The sequence below is a fragment of the Salvia splendens genome, chromosome 9 (assembly GCF_004379255.2).
Source record: "Salvia splendens isolate huo1 chromosome 9, SspV2, whole genome shotgun sequence".
NCBI classification, from domain to species: Eukaryota; Viridiplantae; Streptophyta; class Magnoliopsida; order Lamiales; family Lamiaceae; genus Salvia; species Salvia splendens.
This window is the reverse complement of record NC_056040.1, coordinates 6,178,554-6,198,696: the sequence shown is the minus strand read 5'-3', so window position 1 is coordinate 6,198,696 and position 20,143 is coordinate 6,178,554. Positions and strand designations below refer to the sequence as shown.

Sequence of the window (20,143 nt, the reverse complement as noted above, 5' to 3'; positions counted from 1 at the left end):
ATTTTCATTTTTTCATTCACAATAGACTATGATAACTTAGTAACATCCATTGGAAATCATTTTAATTTTTTCATTCACAAAAGACTACGATAACTTAGTAATATTGCTAGATGGATGTATTATTTGAGATCAAATTCGATGAGGGACGGATATTCCATTTTGTAGTGCAGTTAATTTTATGTCGAATGCATTTATTTCGTCCTTTTCGAAGAAGATCAATAATAGTCTCATTTGCTCATGACCAAGACTTAATCGATGATATTTGATGGAAAGAAGTGTGTTATCTACTAAGTTGCGCTCCATCGTCGAATGCGTTGGTTTGGTTAAGCGCAGTATTCTCATAGAAAATATTCTTATTAACCTCACAAATTCATGATATTTACTGAGCCCATCTACAAGCCCAAAGGCCCATGTTGAAGCCAGGGAACATATATGGCCCAAATCAAAAGCCATCTTTTTTTCTAACGGCTAATTGAAATCATGACGCGGCATAATGTTATTGGAAGAAGGCTATGTGGGTGTGTGCGTGAAATTTACACGCACTGAAGGTGTTCCGATCTAAGCGTTTTGCAACTTATCTCTGTTTGCAGGTGTGTGCTCCAATTCTGTATTGACTTTGATTTCTAATTATTTAATCTCTATGTAAACATGTGTGTGTTTGTCCATCCGCATTGATCTGCTTGCCCCTTGCATTTCCTGAGCATAATTTGATTTGTGATTTAAATATTTGGCGTTTGCGAATTCTGAATTAGTTATATAGCTCAGTTATTCAATAATTCAATATAATGTTGGAATTTATGAACTGATTGATCGGTAAAGCTTGTGGTTTGACGCAGGATAAAGGTTAGGCAAACCAAATTGCATGGTTTTAAGGTTGATTGTTTTCCTGATGTAAATGCGTCTCGTCTCTTGTTGTTCAGATCATACCTTTCTCCCTTTAGTGAATAATGTATTGTGGTTAGCATTTCATAAATGATCTTGGATACTTGGTTGATTTTTGTCTTATATGGAAACTCTAATGCGTTTGATGCGGTGTGGTCTTTCTAGTCAATTGAGGGAAAGTTCAAGAGTTCTGAAGATTCAGAATGAAGAACCATGAGCGACTTGCTAATTTGGCTCTGGCAGGTATATAATTTTCAGTCTCATTGAGTTTATGTGGTCTCAGGAAAGTGAAACTTGCTTTTTTTCTTTGGTTTATCTACTACTCAAATCAATCGAAGTTGTGAACTTATTTTGAGGTGAAGGGAATGTGATGATGAACTGCTTGCCTTAACCTCATACGGGCTGGTATTTTGTGGAAAGTTGATTGACAGTTATCACATGTTGCATGGTCACTGTATTGGGCTGATGTTCCTGGATTTTTATACTTAGATCTGTGCATATCAGTGCTCATTATTTATTTCACTTCATTAGTTCATTAGCCATGTCACGTTTTGTACTCTGACTTGATGCAGTGGATAGTCCTTAAATCATCACGGCCCTTTGTAATGTATTCCTTCGTCTTGGTTTCGACAACAACTTAGTCTCTTCTTTTGGCACATTCTTACCTCATGCTTTATTGTTACAGGTTTGACCATTGCCCCACTTGTGGTGAAGGTAGACCCAAATTTAAATGTCATTTTGACAGCTTGTCTAACTATCTAGGTGGGATGTTATCGCTCTGTCAAGCCTACTCCGCCATCAGTAAGTTGGATTCTATTACACATCCAGAGTAAGTTGGATTCTATTACATTTCCAGTTGATAAAACCTGTGCCCTGAGGAATTGTTACCAACTTTCCTTGGTTATGCAATTAAATATTTCAGGAAACGATGTCCAGCGAACATGCCATGCGGTTTCCATTGGTTAGGAGTGCAATGTTGCTGTCACTGTTTTTACTTTTAACATTTCTGTCGAAAGACTTGGTTAATGCTGTTGTGACGTGCTATTTTTTTGTACTTGGGATTGCTGCACTAGCGTAAGTTATTCACATGGACTACATTGTACTATTTAGCTTAGTTATCTCTTATGGGTTTATCTGGGCATTATTTCTATTGAACTTCATTTGTCTCAACTTTGTAGGGCAACAAGTTACCCGAAATTAAAGGATTCCTGCCCCAACCATGGAATCATAATGTTATTACATGGCGTTTCCCATATTTTCGGTGTATGAACTCGCCAAGCCCTCTGTGTATCTAATTATTTTTTCTATCATCTATAGCAATTTTATAGCTGCCTCTTGTCACAATTTTCTTTTGGGATTCGCCAGTTTTGATGCCCATTTATTTAATAATTGCAGATTTCCAACCAAGGATAATGGAGTATATTTTAGTTGACTTGTTACAGTTTAGGGTTGTCAATTTACTAATTTCGTTCTGAGTAGTAGTATTATAAAGAAAAAATATTCATCTGAGGTTGTGAATGTTATTTAGTTATGCCAAGCTATGCCAGCAAAAAATTGTAAACATTGGAATGCTATTATTCCAAAGTTTATGAGTTAGCATACTAATTATCTAACAGAACAGGATCCTTAGCAGGCAAATAGAAAAATAAAATTGTTTAGAAAGTTTGATTCTGTCATTCTTTGCATTATGGCTGGAGAACCTGTAATCTTAGAAATTGATAGTGGAATGGTTTTCAGAGGGTTTTATTTTGTATATGAATGCTTTTTGGGTAAGTCTGTCATAGATAAATGAAATTTTGGATTAATAGATGAAAGCTATATTCTTCACTGGAAGGGCATATGCTGCCCTGGTATTATAGCTACTAACTGCTTTCTGTTATTCGAAAACTTTGAGATAATTTTAGAAAGTTTGGCCTTCGTACTTCTTACTTAAATTAAGTTCTCTATCTCATACACCTTTTTCCGAAACATTCTGTTTAATGTGCTTGAAAATTTTGTTGCAGATATTCATGTTTATATATTTCTTCGCAGCTTTGGAGGTTGAGTTTACTAAATCACAGGTTTGGTCTTGATGAGTGTACCTTGTTCCTTGTTAAAATTCAGGATTTTCTATATGATCATGCTTTGCTTATTGCAGCTTTTGTTCCTTACATCAGATTCTGCTTGCCCGTTTCAATGTTAGCCTTAGGACTTGGTGATATAGTGATTCCTTGTTTTCTTAAAACCTTTCAAGTTATTTCAATTTTAATCCAACTGATTTGTGCAGTTGTTGGCATTCGATGAATCATATTCAAAGGCTGAAGAGACCGACGAAAACTCTAACAAGAAAGCAGACTGAGACTCGGTTGGTAGACCGCAGATGATGTGCAAACTTACAGAAAACGTCGAGGACATGTATGAAGCCTTTTTGTAGTCGAATAACTTGAAAACCGATATTAGATTTTCAGTCTGAGAAACAGACTCTGATGAATCCTTTTAGAAATGATCACAAGAAGTTGGGCACCAAAAAAACGAGAGGAGAGCATTATTATACTGCATGTGTATGTTTATTTGATTTACTTTCTGTCAATTTGTTGAAAGATGGTAGATTTGGTTGTTGCATATGGGAAGGGGAAAATTGTTGATTTAAGTATCACAGACCTCTTGGACTACTTCTAAACAATTTATGTATAAGTTGGGAAAACAAGTGCCAATTTCATTAAAAATTATTTTTATCTATATGTAAAATAAATATTCTGTCATGATTTTAAATGTAGCAACTAGCAAATTTAGTTACATTTATACCAACAGATGTCACAAAATTCAAAAGAATGTTAAATGTCACAAAATAAACATTTTTTGAATATTTTAGATCTAGCAAATTTAGTTCCAACTGATGAAATATGATGTGGCAAATAGAGATATTAACATGGATAGTCGAGTATGGAGAAAAATGATGTCGTACTATTTAAAGACTTGGAAATGGTGTTAAAAAGATTTCAAGCAGACTACATATAATATCCCATAAATTGAATATTTTTTTTTTCACAACAAAATTATGGAAACTATATAATGTATTTTTACAACTCTACAAGTATAGAAAATGAGACCATGTAAATATGAGAATATATTGTACTTGTAATATTGTTCTTTAGGGTAGTATTTACTTACAAGGTTTGTATGTTTTTGCATTGGTGTAACACTGCATAAATTATGGAATCCAAAATTAAGTAAATCATTCGCACGAGATTTTTTCTCAACAGTTTGTCTTATATATGATTTTTATTTGCACCTTAAGTCTGACTACTCCTACATTATGTGAACAAAAAAATAAAAGAAATTTTTTTAACAAAATGAAGAATGGGGAGTTGCAAACTGAGAAGTATTTTGCTTGGGTCAATTATAATGTTTCTCGATTAAAAACGATATGACTTATTTGGATTAAAAGGAAAAAAAAGGCCCTAACTTGGTTTATTGCTTTTATGATACTCCCAACGTCCACTACTACAAGGCCAAATTTGGTCGGACCCGAATTTTAAAAAATGTTGGTGGATTGTGAAAAAATAGTGAAGTAATGTTAATGATAAAATTATAAATGGAGCATTTATTGGTGGACAAATGAAAATGATAAAATTGGACGATTATTGACAGGCGAATAACGTATATAAAAAAACAAAAAATTAAGTAAGAAAGACTGGACAATGTCATTTTGTCTTAACCAATAGATGTCACAAAATTCAAAACAAAGTTAAATGTTACAAATAAATACTCTTAGATACCATATTAAAAAATGTTATATTAGATGAAAATTAATTCAAGAATTTTCTCTTTAAGAAATTAAAATTAAAAAGCTAACGGTAAATGTGCATGTGATACATGTGTGGAATCAACATTAATCGGTCATTTATTATCTATGTTATATACATTTATTATAATTTCTAATATACCTATTAATTTGTTTAGAGACACACCATAAATTACGCATTCAATACTTAAGAAAAAACAAAGTTGAAAGAGTTTTGCAATCCAATTCTTGTATAAAATCTATATAAAGTTGGTGGAGTTATATAACTCAATTTATGTATAGAAGCCATTAAAAGTAAAGCACAAAAATAGGGAAAATGGGTCTAACATTTTTACATTTGGCTGTGATTCATTTGAGCAACGAGCTGACCGATCCAACTCCCATATATGTTGGGTCTTTCTACTGATAGAGATGCCTTTGATTCGAGGCGTGCGATTTTGAAGCACGGCGGGCTGTACTATTTTACGCTAGAATCATCAGCTTCTGATTTTTTTTGGTGAATTTAACCAAATATATTCTTGCAACGCTTTATTCCAACAGATTTACGCCTTAAATCTGACTACAACTAAATTATGAGATGAAAAAAATGAAGTAGATTTTTCTATTAAAAATGAAGAAAGAGAAGTTGCAAACTGATGAATATTTCTCGATTAAAAGATACGACTAACTTTAGATTTAAAGCATAATATAAATGCGCAACTTGGTTTGTTGTTTTTATGATATAAAATATCAAAAAATTAAATAAAAAGACACAACAGTGTCATTTTGTCTTACACCAATAGACGTCACAAAATTCAAAACAACGTTAAATGTAATAAATAAATATTCTTAGATAACTTTAGATGTAGAGAGTTTTGTTCCAACCAACGAAATACGATGTGACAAATAGAGATATTAACATGGGTAGTCGAACATTGAGAAAACCGAAGGCGTACATAGAATATTTGAACTCTTGAAACGGTGTTATAACGATTTCAAGTAGACTACATATCAAAAGATGAAATATTTAATAGAACAATAAAACGTTAGGGAGAATTAAAACGTAGTAAAATATAGTAGTACTACTAGTTTGTTGCATATTTTGAATAGTGGAAGTTATAAGTATTGATGTGGGACAAAGTTTACTATCCATACAACATATTGCTATAATTTCAAGACTATTATATGCCATATTGTAAATGTTATACTAGTTTCATAAAAATAGAGACTTTTGCGATAGCATAAGTTTAATGCATAATTGGTGAAGTAGGAGAAAAGTAGAAAGAAAAAAATGATTAGAGTATTAATTTTTAATGGCGAATACGATCCACCTCATTATAGAGAAAAAGTTATCCAAAATAGAAGTGGACTATTTTTATGGAATAGACCAACATGGAAAAGTCTCTATTTTATGGGACGGATGGAGTATTGTACAAAATTAATTCAAGATTTTTCTCTTTAAGAAGTTAAAATTATAAAAGCTAACTATAAACACGCATGTGATACATGTATGGGCTCAACATTAATTGCTCATTTTATTTCATTACATGCATTTATTGCTCAACATTATTGCATATTTCTTTGTATGGAACAAAGTTTACTATCCAATCAATGCTCGTTTAATAGACTATCCTTGTTACGACAAATTAGGTTAATGGCCATGATATGTATCATAGTTTATGCTAGTTATATTTCTAAGTGATGTGTTTGATAGTTCAGTAAAAATTGAAGCTAGCTTTAACTTATGTTTGCTGCAAAGATATAATGCCATGTTAAATTTTATATGGACTAAAATAAACTCAATAATAGGTATGCTCAAATTGAGAGTGGGAAAGATGGAGGACACTTAGTACTCTCTCCATCCCGGCCTAAGCAAAAAGTTTTTAGTTTCACATAAGAATTTAGGTAGTACTTGTTTAGTAAATTAAATTATATAAGGTATAGTAAAGTAAGAGAGAAGAAAGTAACGAAGATAAAGAAAGAATAAAATATACAAGAGAACGAAGAATAAAATAAGAGAGATAAGAGCATAAAATAGATGAGATAATTATTATCAAAAAAGGAAACATTTCATTTAGGTTGAGACATCCCAAAAATGTATACGTCTCATTTAGGTTTGGACCGAGACAGTAATTTATTCCACTAATGTGGTTCAATTTCAAAAAATGTTAATGTAACCCACCAAAATTACTAAACACACAATTAAAGCTAGATAAGAATTTGTACTTCCTCTAATATAGCTACCAAACGTATTGCTGTAATTTCAAGACTATTATATTCCATATAAAAAATGTTACATTAAGGTAAATTAATTCAAGATTTTTCGCTTTAAGAAATTAAAATTGAAAAGGTAACGGTAAAGATGCATGTGATACATGCATGGACTCAACATTAGTTGGTAATTAATTATTACGTTATCTGCATTTATTGTATTCTCTCTTTTTTATTAATTTGTTTAGAGTTACACCATAAATACCCATTTATTACTTGAAGAAAAAATGAAGTTGAAACTGATGGAGTTATGTAATTTAATTCTTCTATAAAACCTATATAAAGTTGATGGAGTTTCGTAATTTAATTTATCTAGAAAAGTTAGTAAAACTAAAGCACAAAAATAGAGAAAATGGGTATAACATTTTTACATTTGGGGGATCCTTAATGTTAGCCAATGCTGTCCAAATCACATGCAATGATGTGACACATAAGGTTCATTTGATCAACGAGGTGACCGACCCATCTCTTATATATGTCGGTTTTTCTAATGAAAAATGTGCATTTTATTACGATTTGACGTTAGAATAACCAAGTCCTGATTTTTTGGTACATTTACCGGAGAAAAAGGAAAAGAGGCTCAATGTATTCTAGCAACTCTTTAAGCCAAGCTCGGCGATATTAAGAAAATTGATATTCAAACAAATATATATTGAAAGGTTGACGATGTTGGAGTTTCTTTGAGCTATAATAACATCAAATATGACACGAAGCATCCTTGGCTTGCAAGAACAAATAGGTATGTATGTGGTTTCTGATGTCCAACATAATATCCCATATACATTGAATAAAGTTTCTTTTTTACAAAAAAATGGATATCAATGAATATTTTTTAGTGCACATATTTTATACATCAGTGCGTATATTTTCTCCATTTAATTAGGGCAGTACATATATACAGGGAGATGATCCAAACAAGAATGTATCTAATCCAGAAATGCAGTCCAAATCTTGGCTCTATTTTGATGGTTAAATGAAGATAAATTCAAAGGTCGTGCCGCGGAGGACTAGAACCCGAGACTTTTGGCCTCGAACATTATTAACCTCTCTACCGCTTGGTCAACTCACACACACATATATACATTTATCATTTATCTATCTGTTAAACTACTTTGTTGTCTTTCACTTCACTTTTGTTAAATGTGTCCATAATGTAAGTTTTGCATTTTGTATATTTGACTATTTCTAATACATGTTTAGAGTTTATTTGATAAGTATTATGCTCACACTCTACCGTGATTATTTGCAGGCAGACTCGCATGAAGACGACTACTGGTTTTGGTTGTACAACATAGACGATATTGTCGACCGTTGTTGCAGCACTAGAGGCTTCATCCACTATGTATATTAGTACATACTCATATTTATATGTTAAATTACTTTGTTGTCTTTCACTTCACTTTGCTAAACGCATCTAAAAAATGTAAGATATGCGTTTGTATATTTGACTTTTAATGGTGCTTTCTGAGGGTTTATGGTTTATTTGATAACATGTAATAGGCTCACCTATACTCCGATTATTTGCAGGCAGACTCGTGTGAAGAGGACTACTGTTTTCGTTGTACAACAAAGACGACATGCCAACCGTCGTTTCAACACTAGAGGCTTCATCCACTATGTATGACATAATAGAAAGTGCTATCCGGAGGCTTCTATGGTGGATTTTCTCTCTGTCTATGCATTTCTGAGATACTTCAGGGTCACACTGCTCATAAGTCCCTTCCGGATTGACGACTCCATGCATTTCTAGAAGGGGCTTACGAGCAACGTGATACTGAACTATCTCATAAATGCGTAGACCGAGAGGAAATCCACCATAGAAGCCTCCGGATAGCACTTGCTATTATGTCATACACAGTGGATGAAACCTATAGTGCAGCAACAAAGGCGGGCATATCATCTTTGTTGTACAACAAAAACCAGTAGCCGTCTTCACACGAGTCTTCCCTGTAAATAATCACAATAGAGGTGAGCCTAATACATGTCATCAAATAAACCCTAAACAAGCATCAGAAATAGTCATATATATACAAACACATATCTTACATATTTGGACACATTTAACAAAGTGAAAGACATCAAAATAGTTTAACAAATAAATTTGAGTATGTACTAATATACACTGAATGGATAAAACATGTGCACTAAATGGATGAATATATGCACTAATTTGCACTAGATATAAAAAATATGTGCACTATATGGATAAATATATGCACTATATGATCATTTTGTATAAAATATGTGCACTATATGGATATAACATACTATGCACTAATATGACCCGAATGTAAAGGATATGTGCACTAAATGTTTAAGTTTTTTTAGTGTGTGGTATTAAGTTGTATTAGAGATTAAAAAAAAGAGATATACTTTGCGTATAGAGTTCTTGCAAGAAAAACAATTTTGATAATAACCAATCCTATATGCATATACATAGATATAGAGACAAAACAATTTGTATATATGTAACATATTAATAGAGGATTCATGTGTACTTTTTTTTACTTGGAGAATGCATGGGCTGTGTATAAGTGTTTTGTTGGCTTTATGTTTAGATAGAAACAAAGAGGAACGGGAAGTGTATTTGTCATGTTGATGGTATAACAAAAATATAAAAAGATGTGAAGACATGATGACGTTGTTTCAATTTCAATACCATTGTTGGGAAAAAAAATACCAGCAGAAATGGCCGTTGCAAAAATATCGATGGACTCACCTATGGAAATAGGCGTCAGTAAAACCCATCACAATATCAAACGAAAAGGCCATCGGAACTATCGACGAATTTACCGTATTCATAGTTGCCTATTTTGGGAGGTTTTATGGACGGAGGTATACTGTCGGTAATCCTAGCTTCATAATTACTCCCCCCGTCCCTCTGTAGTAGAGGCGTTTCATTTTGAGCATTCATTTTGGAAAAATTATAATAAATAGTTAGTTAAAGTGGAGAGGAAGTAAAGTAAAAAAGAGAATAATATAGTTAAGAGTCTTCACTATATTATTCTTTCTCTTATTTTACATTTTCTCTATTTTAATTATTTATTATAATTTTTTCAAAATGAGTGTTGAAAATGAAATGCCTCTACTACAGAGGGACGAAGGGAGTATGTTCTATTGTTTTGTTCGTTATTCTATCTAGATATAGCATCTTATATTTCAAGTTACCATCAAATCCATAAACAATAACCGACAAAATATAAATTATGATTGATAAGTCTTAAGAAGTACCACTTATGTCACACGTTACATGAATCGTTTCCTTTGGACACGAGATTTAAAGAAAGTGTTGTTTAAAGTTAAATTGATAAGGCGTAAAGTATGAGATAAAGGATGGAGTAACGTGAAACAATATGGAATAAAATACAAGTCAAGTAACATGGGACATAGAGATTAATGCTTAAAAACAAATAATCAAAGTATGAAGTTAAAAAGAAACATTCATAGTATCAAGTTTGTAGTTAGTTTGTGATACACAGGTCGATCATATCTATGCAGAATCGTGAAAGGTGTGGCTTGACTATTGGGATTGTTGGGTTATGATGGGTTTCTTCACCATCTCTTGTATCACCGCAAGATCATTTTCCATCTTCGTTTTTTGCTCATGCTCAAATGGAATTTTGATGCATTTCTTACCGCAATAAAGGAACCAAGTTGCCTAAGTCGTGCTTGAAATTTTGATGTGTTTCTTGCCGAAAGAAATGATCCGAATCACAAGCCGTACTTAGCAGTCACTCTTGTCAAGCTGCCACCCACAAGGCTTTGTGGCATGTGAAGAGATGCTATGCGGCTGAGCTTGATGTAGATGATTCCATAACATGGTTTCTATGAAAAAGGTCTGCAAATAAGTGCAAGTCACTTATAAGTATAGTGCAGTGTATTGCATGACTCGTTTATAAAAATATAGTACTATACACTAAAAATAAAAATGGTCGAAAATACCTGATGAGAACCCATTCAATGTCATGTTCACACGTCCGCCTTCCCAACCTCCTCTCGTTCGAAGACCCCTTCATTCTCCTCCTCCTCCTCATCCTCGTCAAGTAGTTCGCCTTCTTGGATACACGTGAAGGAACCTGCATCTACTAGTATTTCACCGCCTTCCTTGCTTATCTTTCTTGGGTTCAGGGTGAAGGTTGATGATGCCTACCGCGTTCCACTTGATGCTGGCGTCGAATAGCCTCACCTGGACAAGTTTGGTTGAGAGAGTTAAACATAACATGGAGTTATTTTTATGTTAAGTTACTAATTCATGAATATATATATCTTGTTTAATCAAATTATTTGCAATTTTGCATAGTAAAATTATTGGATTTTAATTACTAGTATATTCCATCCATCCCAAGGTAGTTGAGTCGTATTTCTTTCGGGTTGTCCCAAGATAGTTGAATCATTTCCTTATATGCAAAAGTTTTTCTCTCTCTAATATTTTACTCTCTCTTTCTTTCACTTACTTTATTCCATTTCTCACTTTATTATCTCTACTTTAACCTTTAATACATCAATTCAATTAATTCTCGTGCCAAAAAGAAATGTCTCTACTACACTGGGACAGGCGGATGGAGTATAAGACGTGTAGCATATCATCGATAAATAATAGTATAGAAATAAGAAACAAATGCCTGAAGGGCAAGCTGCTCCACTGTCTTGGATGCCTCCACAGCGGCCGACCAAGCGAGACCCTTCGTCCTCTTGGCGTAGTCTCCACCGTCTGGGTAGCTAACCCCATCAATCTTCTTACAACCACCTGCTATACCACAGGTCTGAAGTAATTATTAATGATAAAAGAAAATGAAGCAAAGATAGAAAAAATGAACACGCTCTAGACCTTTTTGGGCTGCGTTGCGAGCCAAAGCGCAAGGAAGGACCTTCCAGTTGAAGAGCTTGCGCGAAGCCTTTCCGCCTCTCCACCAAGACAAACTCACACCTTGTTCCTCTTTTGGAGTTCGGGCGAGTTTGCTCTTTGGGCACTTGCGTTTTCCCCGGCTATCTGCAGGTAGTCGGGACACTCGCGTTGTGAACTTCTTCATTGTGTGAGATGATGAGCCCATCGTGGCTGCGTTATCGACACTCTTTGTCCAATCTCCAGAGAGTACGCGACGAGGGAGATTCGATGCCAACTGTTGCCAAAAATAACAGAATAATTAGATAACCAATACAAGATGGTTTGATGCAACATCAAGAGAATTCAAATCGTTGAGTTATGATGATATACTTACCTATAATTCTAATCCCAATTATATTTCTAGGCACTAACATAGAAACAGTTGCTACTTTAATCCAAAATATTTCACCTACTGTCTCCATTAATTTCATGACATCTTTTCTTGCTTTGGAGGCATAATTTTTACATATAGGCCTAGGGAAATTTGTTCAATTAAGAACCTATTGAAATAAGAAATTTTGAACCATTTGCACCAAATCTATAATGTTTTTGCATTCACTAATATACACTAATGTGTGAAGTATATGCACCAAATGGATAAATAAATGGAAAATAACAAACGGTGTCGTTTTGGCCTTATAATTTAAAGAAAGGTTCAGGCATCGCCGCCTTTAGATGATATAAAAAGGAAAAAGAAAATAAATGGAAAGAGCAAATAGTGACATTTTAGCTTTAGGTTTTTAAATTAGGAGGCACGTATATAGTCTCACCATTTTGATTATATAACAAAAAAGGAGAAAAATTAAGAAGAACAAACGACGTCGGTTTGCCATACGTTTTAAAAAAAATAAAAGAGAACAAACGACGTCGTTTTGCCTTACGTTTCAAAAGAAAAGTTCAGTTAAGGTCGCCTCTAGAAGATATAAAAAGGAGCCACTAACAATGTGTCGCCATTTTAATTAAATAACAAAATAAAAGAAACATTAAAAAAAACAAACGACGTCGTTTTGGCCTTACATTTTAAAAAAAAATTAAAAAGAACAAACGACGTCGTTTTGGCCTTGTGTTTTAAAATAATAAAAGATAACAAACGACGTCATTTTGGCCTTACGTTTTAAAATAAAGTTCAGGAAAGGCCACCTTTAGAAGATACTATAAAAAGGAGGCACGAATAATGAGTCACCATTTTGATTGTATAACAAAATAGGAGAAAATTCAAAAAGAACAAACGACGTTGCTTTGGCCGTACATTTTTTAAAAAAAATTTAAAAGAACAAACGACGTCGCTTCGACCTTACATTTAAAAAAAATAAAAAAGATTCAGGCAACGCTGTTTTTAAAAGATAAAAAAAGGAAAAGGGAAATAAATGGAAAGAATAGTTAAATAAGAGAAAAATGAAATGACCAAACGACGTCGTTTCATCCCTATGTTTTGAAAAAAAAAATGGCCCGGGCAGCGCTGCAAGGCGCTTCCCGGGCCATAAATAAAGGTACAACTCTAGAAACTCTTTTAACACCACAATCTACTTTAATACAATTTGCCTATTATGAATACTAAAATACAAGAAAATTGATGAGTACACATTTAAGAAACTAGACCAACCTCAATGAGCAAATGCTTCAGGCTTCCAATATGGGCAGCCTCAACTGCATTGTTCCGCCAACGGCCGGAATAGCTTTGATCCAACCAGGGGCCGGATAGAAGGCTACGGAGGCATTCCTCGATCCAGATAAGATGGCATATGATATCAACCAGATGGATCTTCCTACTATCCGACCCTGGCATGATACCCAAAGCCTGGCTCGTGAAATTTTCAGATGCTTGAACATTATCACTGGCAATGAACAAGCAATCTTTTTCCAATTGGGGAACTTTGCAGCAGATGCACCATCCGCAGTTCTCTCTCCTGGTGGTGGCCAGACCCAGGTCTCTGAGATTCGGCCACGAAAATGCAGCATACTTGTTGGAGATCACCCTCATCTGCCTCCCAATGATCTCTCCTGCTGATTTCGTGGCTTGCTCTTCTTCGGACCATTTTGAGGCCAACTCCTTGGAGAACTTGTATGACATACGAGCAAACCCGTAGAGATTGGCGTAGTTTGCCAATTCCGAAGAGCTGGTTGATGCACCGGAACCAGCTCCTTCATCTCTAGGGTTTACCGTGTCCTCGGGAACTTCAGAACTGACTCCAAGAGTTAAGTTCCAGTTCCTCCGGATAGCACTTGCTATTACGTCATACACAGTGGATGATGTCTCTAGCGCTGCAACAACAGCTGGCATATCGTCTTTGTTGTACAACGAAAACCAGTAGTTGTCTTCACGCGAGTCCGCCCTGCAAATAATTAATCGCGGTAGAGTGTGAGCTTATCAAATAAACCCTAAATAAATAATTATGGTTTTCCAAAAGAAAAATGTAAGTTCGGACCATGTTGGGAAAAACACTGAAAGTTAGAGCATATTATATATATACGAATTTGTTGAAGTGACAACTTACACGAACAAGTAACCGCAGCAGTTGTAGTAGTGCCGGGCATAAGCATCAACCCCGAGCAGCTCCATTCCACGGATAGACTTACTCAGCTGGTAAGACGCATCCCTTTCTATGGTGCACTCAGGGCAAATCCAATCGCCAACGGGCAATTGGCTGGTGACGACCCCAACGCATCTAGCATGGAACGCAGCAGGGCAGCCGTCGCAGCAGATCAGGTTACCATCTGTTTTACACAGATAGCACTCGTCGCCATTCCCATCGGCTACGAAGTCGTTCAGAAACTCCCCTGCCAGATCATCACCATCTCCTCCGCTGCTTCTCCTCTTATTCTTCTTTCCTTTCCAGCTGAAGTAGCGAGAGTTCCAGCTCTGGGTCTCCGCCATGAGCGCCCTCTTGTCGGCCTCGGCCTTGAAAGCCTTCGATTCAAGGACGTCGTCGCAGAGATGGCGTAGGATGGCGACCTTTGCTGGGGCCGGCATTGCGTAGTACTCGCTCTGGAAGAGCTTGAACTCGCTGCGATCCAAACCAGGGATGTGCTTTGGACTGTGGAAGAGGAGGTACTCGATGAGGAATACCGGCCACGTTATCAAGTCCAGCAAATCCCAGTTTAGAGACCTGCATTGTCAAATGGATTAGAAAATTGTAGCCATAACTTATTAAACTTTGACCTAGATTCATAATTAGTATACAAAAATTGTTAGTAATAGTTTAGAGCCTTAAAATCATGATAAAAAAATTGTTAGTAATAGGTCTATTATTTGAATCATCAAAAGAATAAATCATCTTATTAAAAATAAAGTTTATATTATTTTTTTATAAAAAATAAAGATTTAAATAAAAACATCTTGATTTAAAATATATTGACTAAATTATTCAACTTAGACCAAGATTAAAAAATAATCGAAAAACAGTATCCTTAACATCATGATTAAAGAAAACCAAAGGAATAATAGCATTTAGTTACTAAATTCTGACTAAGTTAGTAAACTTTGACCAAGATTCTAGTAGAAACAGAAAAGTTAATTACAGTAGTAGATTAGAGTCTTAACACCAAGATTCGAAATTAATGGAAAACTAATGGCATTATAACCCTATAATTAATTAAACTTTGCAAATTCTGATGGGATGAACTCAAATTACTTTAGGCTTTTATTTTTATTTCATTTAAATTAATTAGACTTTTATAAAAGCCAAATCTGTCTACAGTACTTACCAAGCATGGACCAATGTTATTTACCAAAACATCGTCGTTTTTAACATGAAGGCAAATTTGACTGGAATCCGACCCAATTAGCCAAATCAGATGAAATTTAAAATTTTGGTATATTATCTTTTAATTTGTTCAAAACTAAAAATAATTTGATGTCATGCAACTTCTCTAGTATAAGAAATAATACCTTAGGCACGCAGATGCAGACGCGAATTCTCCATCAGCGAGGGATGTGAGATGTGATCTGAGCGCCGTCATGAGCGCCAGATGTACAGCGTCGAACAGCGGCGTCGAGTCATTGCTCATCAGAGCAGCGGCAAAGTCGCTGATTTGGAACGGGCTCACGAGTAGCGTGACACTGAAGTATCTCACAAATGCGTACACCGAGAGGAAATCCACCATAGAAGCTCCGCCGATATCCAAACTGGTGGAAGATTCTGGAAGATACGCCTTCGGAGGAGGAGGAGGAGCCGATGCTTGGAATTGCATGAGACGAGTGTTCGCCACATACAATTGATTATCCCTAGCTGGAAAAGAGGGCATGGCATTGAGTCTCCTCGATTCCGCATCTGGATTTGTTCGGTAATTCCTCCTCCATCTGCCTCGGCCGCCGCTGCTGCTGCCGCCTCCGACGTGGTGTGATGGAGCCGGTATGATTGCACAGTCGTCGTCATCGTCCTCGGCTGCGGCTTTCCCTCTGTCGTCGATCTCCATAGCCGACGCCTGCTCGTTCAAGTCGATCTTAGCGGAGGTGGTGCTGGATTCCTCCGCCTGCGCCGCTTCGTTTAAATCCAGATTCAGATCAGTTTCTCTGGATTTTGGTGTGGAATCGGTTTCTCCGTTGAGAATGTAGTTCACTCCTTCGTTCAAGTCCAGACCATGCAATCCAACACCGCCGCCGCCGTCGACGTCGACGTTCAAATCGATGTCTCCGGAAACATTCAGATCAAAATTCCGACCGGAATCACGAGGATTTTCTAGATCTGCTCCGATTCCGACGCTGCTCTCCTTCCCCAGCGGCATCTGGCCAAAACCAGGCGGTGGCGGCGTGAGGAAGAGCGGATAGAGCTCCGTCAGCTGCATCTCCTCGGATTCGTCGCCGCCATCGAAGGCAACTCTGAATAGACCGGTGGTGGTGGAAAAGGCCACCACTGTGCCGAAGCTAGCGGCGCGGCCTCCGAAATCCTTCCTCACCACCTTGAGTCCGACGTAGTCCATTTTTGCTCAATAATGAATTAAATTATTGGTGCTCAAACTCAAAACAACACAATCAAATGTAGTAATTGAAAATTAAATGAGTTCAATCAATAAACTCGAATTGCAGAAAAATTTTGAGAGAAAGAGAGAATACTGAAGAGGTGAAGAAGCGTTTTGAGTTATGAGATTTTGCTGATAGTGTGTGGCTATTTATAGCACTCGAATATGGCAATTTACAACACTCGATGCGCAAGGTACCACCACTTCTTTTTCTTTAATTTTAAATCGGGTGACAGATAAGAATCCATCTGTATGATTTGTTATTTCAGGGTATCAACAATAATACAATACATATTCTTTTTGTGGTAATAATAAAACATTTAGTTTGAAGAAAAAATATTTTATCAATAAAATTATGCTTTTTCGTCACAATTGTATGCCTTTTTTTGCCAATTTATTTATTTTTTCCTTTTTACTGTCTTTAATTTTATTTATAATATTGATTTTTCAAATTTTCAACTCTGGATTTTATTTTCAACGGACGGTTGTATTTCTTGGAAATTTACACCTTTTATTTGCCTTTTTGGTATATTTATTTAGTTTTACTCTCCATTTATCATAATTTTATCAATAAAATTATGCTTTTTCGTCATAATTGTATGCCTTTTTTGCCAATTTATTTATTTTTTCCTTTTTACAGTATTTAATTTTATTTATAATGTTGAATTTTCAAATTTTCAACTCTGGATTTTATTTTCAAAGGACGGTTGTATTTCTGGGGTTTTTACACCTTTTGATTTGCCTTTTTTTGGTATACTTATTTAATTTTAGTCTGCATTCGTCATATTAAGATAGGAACGTAGTTAATGCACAGTTGGAGTGCTTGAGTATATTAGCATATTCAGAGCTGGCATTGATATATTTCAGTTGAAAGTGTTAACAATAAAAATTAAATAAAAAAATACTATGATTAAAATTCACGAAATACAAATTAATTAAGGGGTGAAAACAAATCCTAATTCCATTAATTTTATTTTAACATTATGGTATTCCACTTCCATTTTGGATAGTTTCAATTAATTTACAAGCGATTATTAATTGTACATTGTAGAACATAATCAGTGGGGTTACAAATGCAAATTTTTAGTAGGAAAAATAGGAATCAATAAGACAAATATATCTCTAGAAGTCGTGGTTATTGCACCATCGTTTATTCGAGTTTCATGCTCTTATGAGTCGGAAAATTCAAATTTCATGGTTAGAAATGGGTTATAACTTATAAATAACATTTAATTAAGGTTCATCCGGGCTTATATAATATAGATAGTGGTTTTAACATAAGATTTTATCATTATATTTATGTTGATAGTATTAGTTAATTATATGGGAATAAATGTGTGATATTACAAATTTTTGGACGGCATTTATTCTATTATATGATTACGTTAATAAATATTTATAAAACATTAATTTTATTCTTTTTCTTATTTTGAAAATAATTTCCTTTTTTTATTTATCTCTCTTTTTCGTATTTTTTCGAGTTGTAACTGAAATTTTAAGTATATGTTGAGAATCAAATTCAATTTTCGGGCTGTATTCTTGGCTTTTTCACCTAATATTGTATAGTGAAATTTCGTTTTTTTCTTTGCTTTAAATTCTGTAGCTTAACTGACAGGTAAATTCATGCATGACTTCGAAGACTTTTTTAAAAAGAAAACTTTGATTTGCCTTTTTTTAGTATATTTATTTAATTTTAAATCTCCATTCATCATATTGAGATAACAACGTAGTTAATGCACAATTAAAGTGCATGAGAATATTATCATATATATTCAGAGCTGGCATTGATATTTTTCAATCTAAAGTGTTAAAATATAAATTAAATAAAAATATGATTACAATTCACAGATTACAAATTAATTAAGTGGTGAAATTTGCAAAACAAATCCTAATTCCCGTGCTTTTATTATAACATTAATAGGATATTCCACTTCCACTTTAGAGAGTTTCAATTAATTTACGTGGGATTATTAATTTTACACTTCGGAGAGTTTCATTCAATTTATATGCGATTTTTAATTTTACTGTGTAGAATATACCATAATTGGTTGAATTGCAACTGCAAATTTTTAGTGGAAAAATATAGGAATCAATAGGTCAAATAAATCTCTATAAGTCGTGGTTATTGCAGAACGTTTATTCGAGTTTCATGCTCTTTTTGGTTGGGAAATTCAAATTTCATATTTTAAAATGGGTTATAACCTATAAGTATCATTTCATTAAAGTTCATAAGGGCTTACGGAGAGTAGTTTTAACATAAGGTGTTATCATTATACTTATGCTAATATTAGTTAATATGGGAATAAATGTTTGATACAACAAATTTTTAAAAGACATTTAATCTATGAGTATATGATTATATGTTAACAAATATTTAAAACATTAATTTGTTTCCTAGTATACCCTATGATTCTCAAAATAAAGTATCTTCTATTTTTTTCATTTGGTGTATATTTGAATTTAAATACGTTGTGGGGGTTGATCCAACTTTTATACTGAAAGAAAAATTTTAAATTTTTATTCAGTTTTTATTTTGAAAATAGTTTCTTTTTATTTATTTTTTTCTCTTTTTTGTATTTTTTCGAGTTGTAACTGAAATTTTAAGTATTTGTTGGAAATCAAATTTGTAATTCAGGCTGTTTTCCTGGCTTTTTTCACCTAATATTGCGTGGTGAACTTTCGTCTTTTTCTTTAATTTAAGTTTTTAGGCATAACTGAAAAATAAGTTCATGCATGAGATAGAAGACTTTTTTAAAACAAATAAATGTAGGGAAAGCAAATTTGCCTTCTTTGATGAAAGGAAAAAATATTAAATGCACAATTTGCACATCATAAGCAACAAATGTGTAAGAATATACTCCCTCCGTCCCTTAAATTTTATCGCATTTTGACCGGGCACGAGTTTTAAGAAATGTAAATGGAAAGTGAATTGAAAAAGTTAGTGGAATGTGAGTCCTACTTTTGTATATTAGTTTTATAATAAAATATGAGTGAAAATGAGTTAGTGGAATATGAGGTCCACTACCAAAAATGGTAAAAAGTGAAATGTGACAAATTTTGTGGGATGAACGGAAATTGAAAAATGTGATAAATTTTTCAGGGACGGAGAGAGTAGCATTTTGATATTTTAGGTATGAGCCAAACATTTAGTTATTTATAAAAATAGGCTTTCCTTTAGTAGAAATTATAAAAATGACTCTAACTTATGAAAGTTGTATAATTGGCCTTAACTTCAAAATACAAAAAAATATATATTTAGATTTTATTACTTGTCCGAAAATAGTGACATGTTTCAACATGAAGTTTGCTTCGAAATTATCGGATCTTTGTTGCTCCATATATGAATTTTTATATACTATCTTCGTCTGCCATTAAGAATATCA

The 20,143-nt window shown here is 34.1% G+C and overlaps 2 protein-coding genes across 9 annotated transcripts; one reads left to right on the top strand and one right to left on the bottom strand.

Moving 5' to 3' along the window:
• The first annotated feature begins 488 nt into the window (after positions 1 to 488).
• On the top strand, positions 489 to 3,438 carry LOC121746578 (signal peptide peptidase-like). Of its 8 annotated transcripts, none has more exons than XM_042140471.1 (7): positions 489 to 590; positions 1,048 to 1,125; positions 1,645 to 1,711; positions 1,805 to 1,956; positions 2,061 to 2,145; positions 2,886 to 2,942; positions 3,149 to 3,438. In XM_042140471.1, exons 4-7 carry the CDS (start codon positions 1,811 to 1,813, stop codon positions 3,218 to 3,220), a joined length of 360 nt encoding a protein of 119 aa, XP_041996405.1. In that variant the 5' UTR covers positions 489 to 590; positions 1,048 to 1,125; positions 1,645 to 1,711; positions 1,805 to 1,810; the 3' UTR covers positions 3,221 to 3,438. The 8 variants fall into 8 exon arrangements, with proteins under 8 accessions (XP_041996405.1, XP_041996399.1, XP_041996406.1 ...); XM_042140465.1 differs by having other exon boundaries at positions 1,568 to 1,711; XM_042140472.1 differs by lacking the exon at positions 489 to 590 and adding an exon at positions 599 to 843.
• Positions 3,439 to 11,009: 7,571 nt separating this feature from the next.
• On the bottom strand, positions 11,010 to 16,721 carry LOC121749058 (DDT domain-containing protein PTM-like). The gene is made up of 6 exons (XM_042143675.1): positions 15,691 to 16,721; positions 14,297 to 14,908; positions 13,405 to 14,134; positions 11,785 to 12,036; positions 11,539 to 11,679; positions 11,010 to 11,102 (listed from the first exon to the last, which is right to left on the bottom strand). The coding sequence occupies exons 1-6, from the start codon at positions 16,719 to 16,721 to the stop codon at positions 11,010 to 11,012; spliced, it is 2,859 nt and encodes a 952-aa protein (XP_041999609.1).
• Between the last annotated feature and the right edge of the window lie 3,422 nt (positions 16,722 to 20,143).

Bases quoted from the DNA above. Each gene is read 5' to 3' on its own strand.
- LOC121746578 (XM_042140471.1), top strand. From the start codon at position 1,811: ATGTCCAGCGAACATGCCATGCGGTTTCCATTGGTTAGGAGTGCAATG. The intron at 2,146-2,885 runs GTATGAACTCGC...ATTTTGTTGCAG, and splicing joins GCGTTTCCCATATTTTCGGT to ATATTCATGTTTATATATTT. The intron at 2,943-3,148 runs GTTTGGTCTTGA...TGATTTGTGCAG, and splicing joins TTGAGTTTACTAAATCACAG to TTGTTGGCATTCGATGAATC.
- LOC121749058 (XM_042143675.1), bottom strand. From the start codon at position 16,721: ATGGACTACGTCGGACTCAAGGTGGTGAGGAAGGATTTCGGAGGCCGC. The intron at 12,037-13,404 runs GTTGGTCTAGTT...TTTTGGCAACAG, and splicing joins TGAAGCATTTGCTCATTGAG to TTGGCATCGAATCTCCCTCG. The intron at 11,680-11,784 runs GTCCTTCCTTGC...TAATTACTTCAG, and splicing joins GCAAGCTCTTCAACTGGAAG to ACCTGTGGTATAGCAGGTGG.